This window comes from Varroa jacobsoni, unplaced genomic scaffold (assembly GCF_002532875.2).
Source record: "Varroa jacobsoni isolate VJ856 unplaced genomic scaffold, vjacob_1.0 scaffold_694, whole genome shotgun sequence".
Classification (NCBI taxonomy): Eukaryota; Metazoa; Arthropoda; class Arachnida; order Mesostigmata; family Varroidae; genus Varroa; species Varroa jacobsoni.
This window is the reverse complement of record NW_019213596.1, coordinates 226,623-237,744: the sequence shown is the minus strand read 5'-3', so window position 1 is coordinate 237,744 and position 11,122 is coordinate 226,623. Positions and strand designations below refer to the sequence as shown.

At 40.4% G+C, this 11,122-nt stretch overlaps 1 protein-coding gene and 1 long non-coding RNA gene across 2 annotated transcripts in view; one reads left to right on the top strand and one right to left on the bottom strand.

Annotated features, from left to right (window-relative positions):
- Positions 1–133: 133 nt before the first annotated feature.
- Positions 134–6,236, top strand: LOC111262727 (uncharacterized). The gene is made up of 2 exons (XR_015312027.1): positions 134–521; positions 1,097–6,236. It is a non-coding gene; the product is annotated as an uncharacterized LOC111262727 (long non-coding RNA).
- Vps13 (vacuolar protein sorting 13C) overlaps positions 5,328–11,122 on the bottom strand; it is a gene marked incomplete at its 5' end in the record, with an annotated part of 47,709 nt that continues 41,914 nt past the window's right edge. Inside the window, 4 exon segments of the mRNA XM_022837195.2 lie at positions 5,328–7,842; positions 8,092–8,290; positions 9,610–9,819; positions 10,102–10,465. Of these exon segments, the coding sequence (XP_022692930.1) occupies positions 7,798–7,842; positions 8,092–8,290; positions 9,610–9,819; positions 10,102–10,465 (818 nt within the window). The 3' untranslated portion in view covers positions 5,328–7,797.

The window sequence follows — 11,122 nt, the reverse complement described above, 5'->3', positions numbered from 1 at the left end:
CGGAGGAGAGGGGTAAAGACGTAAAGCGAGACGGGGTAAGTCGGGCAAGGCTACCGCTGAGCCGACCCGCAGCAGGAGCGGCAAGAAGAGATCAGAGACGAGAGCGGGAAGCTGGCTGTGGCGGTTCGTGAGAGCAAAATTACTATTATTATTAATACTACTAGGAAGAGAGCGATAATGCTGAACTGCGACGTAGCGATACGATGTGTTTGCCGAGTTTAGAACGTTTAACTAGGAAATGTATACGATGAGCTGATCCAGAAACGTAAGGAGTTGTTGGTTCTAAAGTCGCACGCACAGTTTTTGTGAAGCGCCCTTATATATCGTAATTAGTCAACGATTAGTCGCTTATTAGAAGCAAATGAAAGTATCGTTTGGCGAAACTGTTACTCTCTTGTAACTACAACAGCTCCAAGCTTTTTTCTGTTATCCTGAACACAGCGGACACAGCTCCGAACTCGTCAAACTATCGACAGAGTTAAGTCGGCCATCTCCAAGTAGAGCAATGGGACCTCAACGGGGTAAGTCATAAAGCCTCCTGAAACTATACTATGAGCCGTGACTCATGAACTGGTAGTTTCTGCTCATCACCTCATCGGAGTTTCTGCTCATCGGAGCCATAGAGTATTGCGCCAACATCTGCATGAGGTTTCAGCACGTATGAGCTCAGTATGAGCCTAACTAGGTGCGTAAAACATATCGTTCGATGCGGTGGGTTTGCAGTCACTGGCAGATCTGTTGATCAAAAGGTTCTGACATATTTGACACTTTTTTGTGTAATTGCACGAATGTATGGATTACTAAAGTGAACATTGTTAAAGTTAAGATCCGATAAAACTGTGCGAACTTTTATCGGTGTTCCAACTCGATAGGTTCCGTAATCATTGTTGGCTAATCATTTCCACTCATAAACGAGTAAATGTTCTATTCATTTACATAGTCAACATAAAATAACCTAAATCGACGCTCTGAACATATAGAAGGTTGATTCTTTGATACCTAGTGCCGTCACTACATTCGTGACGTATCGAAAACTGTCTGCCTACACGCTAGGAACGCGATGCCATTGTATTTGATTCCAGCCTTATTTTCACAGGCATCTGATGGATATTATCAGTTTCGAAGGCGTCACTGTGTACAGGAGATCCCAGAGGGAAAACAAACTGTCGTTAGCCCACACATAACATACACGAAGGTATTCGAGGTGAAAAGGTCAATCAAACCACTGTTCCCCGATCAGTCGTGAAGTATTATTAGATGTTGTCAATACATGTTAAATAGAAGCGTACGACCCGACGCTAGCCGGCAGACAAACTCGTCGTATTTTAAGTTCAGTAGAAATAAACCTCGACTTTGATGTTTGGAACATACCTTGAGCACAAAAATAGCTTTGTGTCATAGTGAGTCGAAATTAGAATAGCAAGTTATGAATCTGATAACTGTTGTTTATTAAACATGCTCCCTATACATCTGTGCTAGATCTTCGGCGAGGACCTGCTAAGGTTCGAACACAAATCTCCCGAATAAAGTTAAATCGAGACCTGCGATTACGATCTACGATGTGTCCGATACGTCCCTTGGAGCGTTGAATTTACAGTACGCTAGTTAGGAACAACGATTATATAGCTGAGAGCTAATATGTGGTCTAACAGGACGGCCGACGATAGTGTTACCGATGTCCGCTTCAAGTAGCAGTTTCCTTAAAGTCATGAAGGCCGAAAGCGCGAATGGTAAAAGCTCTTTCGTATTACTATGTTCCTTATAGAACACATGTTTATTTAATGTTTCAGCTCGGATTATAAGATTTTAGCTCATTTTTGCATCGCTAAAAACATATGAACTCAAAAGACCATTATCAATAAGAAAAAAATATGCTGCACAACAATTCCTCGGCGACTTAACCCTATGCTGTAATAATTTTCCCATACAAATATCGTGCATAATTACGTTTACTATTTTTCAAATAATACCATCAGATGACAAATATATGAGTGACTTCCGGCTAACGCGTATTTCGATTAAACTTCAAGCTAACACGGGCGGGCCAACGTTTGACAGCATTGGCCGATGAGCCCCCCCCCATAGCGAATACGATATAACGTGATGCTTATTCTGCTTAGCTCGTGCACTTTTTGTCAGTTCAGTATTTCCGTACACTCACTAGGATATCGTGGAGACATACCTGCTAATCTGAGGGACATGTTGTGGCCTATGTATGGAGCCAGACTAGACACACTTCACTTTGTGCCGGGGACCAGCCGTCTGATGGGTTTCCTAATGGTGACGCCGGACGTCAAACTTAAAATATAGAAAGTACTGCTGGATAGCAACTGTTCTTAAATTAAAGTTAATCATCCTTGAAGCAACTAATGACACTGAGGGATGCCGCGGCCAAAAAGAATTGCGAAATAGTTATGGGAAAACGCCGATAAGGACACGAATGGTCACGTGCTTTACTACACTGCAAATTACAAAAAAAAATCTTAAAAAAAAAAAACGAAAAATATAGAAATTAAACGAAAAGTGTCGCTTTGAATTAAATTGTTGAAAATGAGTTGTTTGCCAAGGAAATGTTTACATATATTCAACTCCAAAAAAAATGTTAGTCTAATCGAAATTGCTTAACGGCGCTCAATCATGACGACACCGTATGCGAAGACACGCACGGATTTGACGGCTCGTTTATAGATTAAACCTCTGAAACGCATATTTCTCAGATGTAATTTCCAATAAAAATTCGGGCACATAGACGGAATATATCTCTAGCTACTCGATCTTTCGATCGGCAATTTCAGAACCTGTGTATATTTTTCCTCGTTGAGATGAAAAATCACTGTGAAAAACCTAAAGCACTGAATATTACAAATCCGGACAACATAAAAAAAAAAAAATATTTTTTTAGAGAGTCGCCAGAGAGTTGATCGAATATTAGCTTGCGTATATGTTTTATGGGTACCATATTGCAGTTAATTAGTATATCCGTTATCCTTTGGTTCAACTGCTGGCGGACGACACACATGTTCGCCTGTGTGATTATTTGAGCGCAAAATATAATAGTCCAACTATAGTATTATCCTTCTATTTAGTTAACGGTTTCGGTAAAGATTTAGCCCATGTTTGTTAGATAGTTATGACTTTTATCTTAAAATGAACGAATAACGCGGTGATCAATCCTACCTTGAACCTTGTACGATCTAGGTATCGTGTAATCTTTTCTTCTGCTCGGCGCCTTTAGGTTGAATGCTCTGCCCAAACAAGCTTGTGAGCCGATGCTTAGCAATCAATACGGTATATAAAAAAAAAAACGCTACTCATTATTTTTACGAGTTTGTCAGTCTAGTATTATTCCACTGGGTCAGTGCTGGTAGTAACCCACTAAAGGTACACAGTTTCAAATTTAGCCCAATCGATGTGGTGAAGGTCGTAAACGCGAGAAAAAAAGTGGGAGAAAAAGGGCAGCAGGAATCTCCCAATCTTACGTTCCGGGGCGACATGATGAAAGCGTCCAGCTTCGATCGGTCTGGTTGAACTGTGCCATCCAAGTTTGTATTGTACCATCTACGTACGGCATCCATACAGCTTTTAGTTACCATTTATTAAATATGAGCAGATAACGATATTTTTTGTTCGTTTTAATGCCTGTTTTAATTTTTCGCATAGCGAACTATCTATGAGGACATCAATCGGCTTGATAACTTAGCAAACTAGTGTTTGCCCCTACCCAAATTGAGTTGAGTCCTACCCAAATTACCAGGGCGAATATGGATATGATTATTTATTCTTTAGCATAGATACGGGTATATTTGTTCTTTATCTCACACAAATCTGGTTACTTTTTCTAAGGGGTTTCTTTTATTTTTTAATAAATAAAAATTTTAAATAAGCGACATTTCAATCAACTTTACTTATTTCTAGTTGATACTGTATTACTATATTGATCCAGTGATTTTATACTTGCGCCTAACGATACTCATAACCATTGTTTCTGCCAAATTACGCTACCTTTATTTGGTTTGGACACAAAGAAGTTTTCAATATTAAAAGCTGAAAAAGTCATGCGGAATTCACAAAATAAAACCTTTTTGTGAGCGAGCGTTATAAGTAAAAAAAATCCAATGTTTTGACAATACGTTAGCCAACAAAAATGGAGACTAAAGGAGGAGACAGTTTGGCGCTGCGTCGAGGTGAAGCTGTTAAAAAAGGTTTTTTCTACAGCGCAAGAACGAGTCTGACCATTGTTTTGTAGTGAAGCGCTGTAGTTTTTGTCAACACTGCATCAGTACCAAATGTGCGTTTGTGACGTAGAGGGTCGTTACGTGCCTTGTGCATGTAACGACCCTCTACTTTGTAGTTGTAACATCAATTTTACGCGTCCCTAACAATATTTCTCCTTTATATTTAAAGGGAAACACTGAATTGTTGGAATTTGAGCGAATGTACAAATCGCAGCTCCGCTATTCCTCTACATGACCATGCTCTTTTTCAACATTTTCTTATCGTAGATTTTTCTTGTGAACATAATTACGACATTTTTCTTCATTATCATGTTAGCTAGTACGTTAGTTTCGTTCTAGTCCCAGAGAATTAATTCAGTCGACATTACTTTCCTCATAGAGAATGCACAGACGTCCTACGCGAGTGACGAAGTAGGCAGTGCGGGACCGGAACCGTTGACGCTCATTATACGCGACGTCAGATTTCACGTGCTACGGAACACTTTTCTAGAGCGAACCATCGCGTAATAGTAGTTGTGAAATAAATCTATTGGGTTGTACAAGGCTCTCTTTGATAGGCCGAGAGGGTTGATCAACTTTTGAGCCGTATAAGATTGAAAAATGCAATCTTAGTAGACGTTAACTACGCTCACCTTCATTACTCATACGTTTCAACCACTGCGCGAAATTGTGTACTTTATTATTATTAAATACTATTTTTAAGTTTAATCACCAATAAACGATCTAGTGTATCGTTTATTGGTCTCCTTTAGTAGTGACCTGGCTCCAAAAGCATCCTCTTCGGGTCTTCGTTGTTATATAGCTTTGCCTGGCTTATTCTTATGAATCCAACAGCGATGTTATGAATAGAGGACGCCATGTTCGCTATCCGAAGCCGCGTAATCAAACGATACTTGCACTGCTAACTAACAAAAGAGGATTTATGGAGACTAGGAGGAAGATTCGACAACTGCGAAAAAGGACCAAGGACGCGGATTTACTTCTATATGAAAAATGTAACTGTAATATGACTTATTTAGATGGTGTAGACTCTAAAACATTTAGCCTTTTATTGCTAGGCACATATAGGAATAGTTAAGACGATAGCAGATGTCAAGATAGAGCCGATTTTATTTCTCCATTATGTTTTATTGAATCAACTTTTTATACATTGTGTATCTTTTCGTCTCATTTCTGCTCTTAAGCAAAAAAAAAAAAAACATCATAATCTGTCGTTAATATACAACCGTTTGTCTTTCCGTTTCATGCCGTAGTCATCTGCTCTCGTCTAAGAACAGTGTTGAAATCATTCATTTTCCTTACCACTTAGGTGATAAAAAGTAGTAACCGGAATAACATAACAATCATCTCAAGTCACTTTCGTATGCGTATGTATGTATGTATGTATGTATGCATGCATATACACGTTTTATTTTGAATGTGTTTAAGGCAGCTACGGACCAATAGTGTGTCTAGATTTGTGGCCACCGGTGACTGTTTTTTTGTATGTGTTCGCAATCTGACTAATGTAACTTTCCGAATCTTCGTTCGTGCTCCTGAACTCAGAACTGAAGACTCAGAAATGTTACCGACACAGTCGTCTCTGACAAAATGTTCTTGACGTCCTTACAACAACGCAGGACTTACGCTAACTGCTTATGTGTTTAGTGGGGTTGTATCAATTGCTGTCCCGATTAAAGTACCGTACAGCTGAGCTTTTATTCCTTAACAATCTAGTTACGTCTCTTTTTTCCCGTTAGAAGTCAGCTGACCTAATAAATACGGCTTGAATAAATCTCAATCAGAGATTCTATTTAGTAGCATCGTGTGTACTGTCTTTAAAATTAGTGCATATATATGTTTATGTATATTTCGCAATGTTCATGTAGCATGGTCGCCAAACTGACGCATACTACTGCATCCATAACGATAACCAGCATGTTTATTTTGCAATAAATGTTCATCAGCATCGTAGCATAGTCGAGAAATCGCAACGAATAGGTAAAAAAAAAAAAACAAAAACCCCTTGTAACGTAAGTAATCAAAGCCATGGATAAAGACCCAGATCTTGTAGTTACCAAAAAAAAATCGTACAGAACTAGCTGTCCTCCTCGCTTAGCAGAACACAAAATTGCAGCTTCATGTTAATACACTGCTCGCAAAAAATGTCGTCTATGGAGCAGTGTTCTATTCTCCAGCAAAACCATTAACATTAATTTTCCGTATTTCTGACTTATGGTGTTTGGGCCGTAGAAACTTGTCACTTACAACACACGTGCTTCAATTAACATATTCTTCATGACACCATTGTTTTTACATGCGTAAACGATGTACGTTTCCATCATTCCTTCGCTTTGTCGTGTTCTTCGTCAGCTTCATTACTTCCTCACCGGCATATTGCAGATCGCCACTATTCCAACGCGCTCTTCTATTGATTTAAGAGTAACGGCTGAATCGCGTCCCCAGCTAGGACAACTAAGACACATGGGTTATTTTACACCGCATACTGCTTGACGTCCCTTCGTATGATGGTCTCTTTCATCGCGCTTTATATTTACGAAGCTAATAACCTGTGATTGGGAGACACAACCCTCATTGGGCTTCGGAGGAATTTAAGTATTGGACTCGCTTGTGTGCAGCATTGTGCACGTCATAGAAAAATACGTTTAAAAAAATACCATTAACATAGTGACTGCTATGACTGAAATGTATGCTGTTTTTTTTTTTTATCCTAGTTGTACTTATTTGACGCTATTGCCGTTAGACATTATCACGACTAAAAGTCAGTCAACAGTATTCTAACTGAACGCACGAACAAACATTTGAGGTCGTCCTAACGATAATACGGATCTGGTCAGATAGGGTATGGCACATAGCAAAACACGAACAATCCATGCATACTGTTGTTCGGAGACGATATCGAACCTATTTTATTTAACTTGTCACTTATCAACTACACAAGGCCATTTTCACTTACAGCCTCCTTGCCTCCATGTACTACTGTTTTTCCCACCTGCGTTACTAGACGGTAACGTCAGTATTATGAGGCAGAGTTACTGCAATAACAAGTTGCCCCTTTCAAACTCATAGTAGCAATGGCCATTAAGAGTGAAATTGTCCATTCATCGCTGGCATTATAATCACTACAGCATTATAAAACGAAGACAAACACGCTCATCGATACCTAACGTATCATAATAAAAATAGTACCAATAAAATATGCACGTATGTAGTAATGTGCTATCACGGCGGTAACATATGCTAATTATGCGGGGCTTTTTTCGTTTCTTCGAGATAGCACGCTGATGACGTAGCTCGTTGTTACCGCTTTCAGTACAAAAAAGCGGGAAGCTCCTGTTGCTGAATGAACATACACCCACGAAGCGGAAAAAAACTTGAACACGATCTAGCATTGACCCAATGTTTGTGGACGCTACATCGGCGTGTGAGCAATGACTGCACAGAAAAGACGTGAGTGATTGCCGTAATTGCGTCTGTGAGGCACAGCGGTCATATAGCCAGCCGCCTGACTCACAGCCTATTTGCACAGCTTAACAGCGCATAGCGTTTTCTGCCCTATGCCTTAAGCATTCTTACTCATCGCCCTGGTGATCTGTTCGCAAAGCCACTGCAATTGCAGAAAAAAATGACTCTATTGGAGAGAACACAACGTAGTTCTACCTCTTCACTGAGGATGTAGTTTACCGAAATGAATGATTTTTTTAAATATACATATTCATAATAATACAAATACATAGTAAAATAAAAGTAAGAAATAAGCGTTTTTTTCACAAGCATTTGAAATAGTTAATTAAACGACAATTGGTGTCGAGGAATATGCGTTTGCGTGTCTCTGTCTATACGTGACTAAACGTACCTCTATGATCTGGACGTTGGGTAAGTTGATGATTTTACCATTCTCCTTAGCCTGAAAGAGTCCCTTTCTCTTGGGCTCCTTCAGTAGAAGTTTGACACCCTCATTGCAGGAAACTGGGGGCCGAATTTGATCCCACGTGTATTCCCATTCGCAGTTCCAATGACCGAAGATGTCGCCCTTTTCCACAAATAGGACCCGTCTACAAAAAAAGCAATCTAAACTTAGCGATGTCGAGCCGAAAATCAAACTGATCCTGTTAATTTACTTCTCGCGTAACACCGAAGAGATAATAAGGGAGTCGATTTATTCGCAGTCATGAACAGTTACAATGCATTGACAGGAGAAATTAATAATTTGAAAATGATCAACCCAGTACCTGAAAAAAACAGGAATAGATGTAGTCTAAACGAAAAGGTTTTAGTCTATAAGGCACTCGCGGAAAACTGGGTGGAAATTTTACTTACAGGCGAGAGAAAATACGTGACTAGTTTTGTTTATAATGACAATACAGGTGAGCATGGCGCTGAATTCGCACATGAAGCTAGCACCTCGATAAATACTGAAAAAGGCACGTAGGACTATTACCGTAGTATACAAGAAACAGTTTCTAGGACATCGTTGCTAGTAAACAATTCATAATAAAGGGATTCAGGGTGGATACGTGAACGATATATCGCGTACAGATTCAGAACGTAGAAACATCAGCCCCCTGTACAATACAAACAACTTGGAACCGGCGCTAAAAACAGCACAAATTCCTCACCAACTTCTTTTGCCCTGAGAAGATTCTTTTTTTATCTCTCACTCACTCCAGTGGGCCGACTGAGCGTCCATTTAGCTATGTTTTAAACTTTCTGCACTGGCTGACCCATCTTCTCACACAGGACCCCACCAAACCTTGCGGGGGATTTTCTTCACATTTATTTTTAATATGTGCCTCACTGTTCTCTGATTCGTCCCTTGAAAAGGTTACGTAGTTTTTAGTTGACTGAACACACCTATTATATAAATTCAGACCCAGAAAACTATGAAGCACTCCAGGCCAAGGGTCGGTCAGGGAAATACTTGTTTACTTCATATAAGAGGTGAGTGGCTTCCTCTCATTCGCAGTTTGTATAAACCTCGACGCAGCAGACAAAGATTTGCATATGCAACGCTGGACAACTCAATAAGCCAAGCCCTATCTTGCCAGACGCATCCGCGCCTTGTTATTGGAGACATAATCGTTGAGTTTATATATAGCTGTAAAGAATGGTATTTGGGAAACACTAGATGATTGTTTTGTGGGACCCGTTTGCCCATCTGTTTGTGTACCCCTAAGGACACACGAAAGCTAAGGCAATGCTTATATCTTATTGTCTGAAAGTCCTTGAATACAAAGTAGTCTATACGTTGCATCCAAAATTAAAGTAACAAAAATTGCCACCACTCCTTATACAAAGGACCTGGTTACGCTAGAAGTGCTAGGTAGGCGCGAAAAAAAGCTTCATTAAAGGATAAACAAATGACTGCGCTTACTGATTCGTGAGTATGACGAAGCTTTGTCCGTCGCTACAGACGCGCAAATGCGTTATATAGGCGTCGGAGGTAGCGTATTTTCCATTTTCGACTTCTTGTAGAAGCTGATGACCTTCAGCTTCCATACGATTATACGCCGATACCACTCCGCCCGAGCGGATTAGCCGTGGAGGTCGCACGGGCACAGCCACGTCCTCTAACTCTGTTGCTCTGATATGAGGAAAAACAACCCGACGAATCAATCGAAATTGCCGTTAGCATTTAAGAAAGATCGTATTGCACTTGTTAGCAACAAATTGCAGCTTTCGTTCAGTTTAACTACATAGAATGTCAAGGTACTTCAAGATCAGTAATTCATAGAAGCAAAGCGTAAATCCTCGGGTCGCTAAACTGTTTCAGGGATAATACATAAGTTAGAGTACACACCTTGTAAATCACTAGTCAGCTAATGCAAGCTTCTTTACCTATCAAGATCATGGACATGCTGCTTACCTTTTGACAGACGCAAATGTCCCACTAGCAAAATCGACTACTCCAGATGCAGGTCGGGCAACTACTCCGATAATGCCCTTCCCCATACCCTTCATGAAGCCGGTGACGCCATCTTCCCGCGCTCCCTCGAGCGGTTTGGTTACGACGCCCGTCACTCCGTCGTAGAAACCCATCACCAGGTCCTTTCCGCTCTGGGCGATACCTTCGGTAATGTCCTGCGGTCGTTTGTTTTTCTCCAGTCGGCGCTTCTTCTGGTACTCTTCATCCATAGTGAGAGCGGCGACGCCTTTACCGACCGCCCCCGTGATTTTACTCATTGCATCAGCTGCTCCTCCCACAGTATGTCCGATTAAACTGCAAACTCCTGGAAATAGAAAAATATACAGAGTGCCATAAAGAAAAGCGTTAAAAAAGAAATAGAAAGCTTTGGACAAATGACATGTAAACTCCTGAAGCAACTATCTAATCATTATCAAAAACCAATGCTGAAGAAATTGTGGTGAAGTTATTTGTTCTCATCTATTATTTCTTAAAAATAGGTAAAAGTTCCCTTATTAATATATAAGTTATCACTATGGCGAAAAAACTAAAAAAACGTTTGTTGAACAGCCACTTAGAGAAAGCGCGCACGCCATTCCAACAGAATAACGTGAGCTCCAGAAGGGACGCTTTTGAGAAGCGCCGTGAAAGGCCTTGATGGTTGACGGCAAAGGGCACTGCTTAGGTCGCCCAATACGCTATTCGCGGTGTTCGTCAACCTCAAGGCGCCCAGGAACGAAGTTACGCATAATGGCCGAAATAGCTATCCCCATAAATGTGCTCAACCTTTTCGCTGCGATTATACAGGACAACAGGATAACCATTCATAACGAAATGTCCGAATATCCACCTTTCACAGTTTATCTTGCCGAAGAATCTTGCTGGTCAAATACAGGGGTTAAGGAAATTAGTCCCAAGTCATCTTACATGCGGACAATTAAGTCATGTACAGGTGAAGGTGTAACCTCAAGTGTGGTCAACT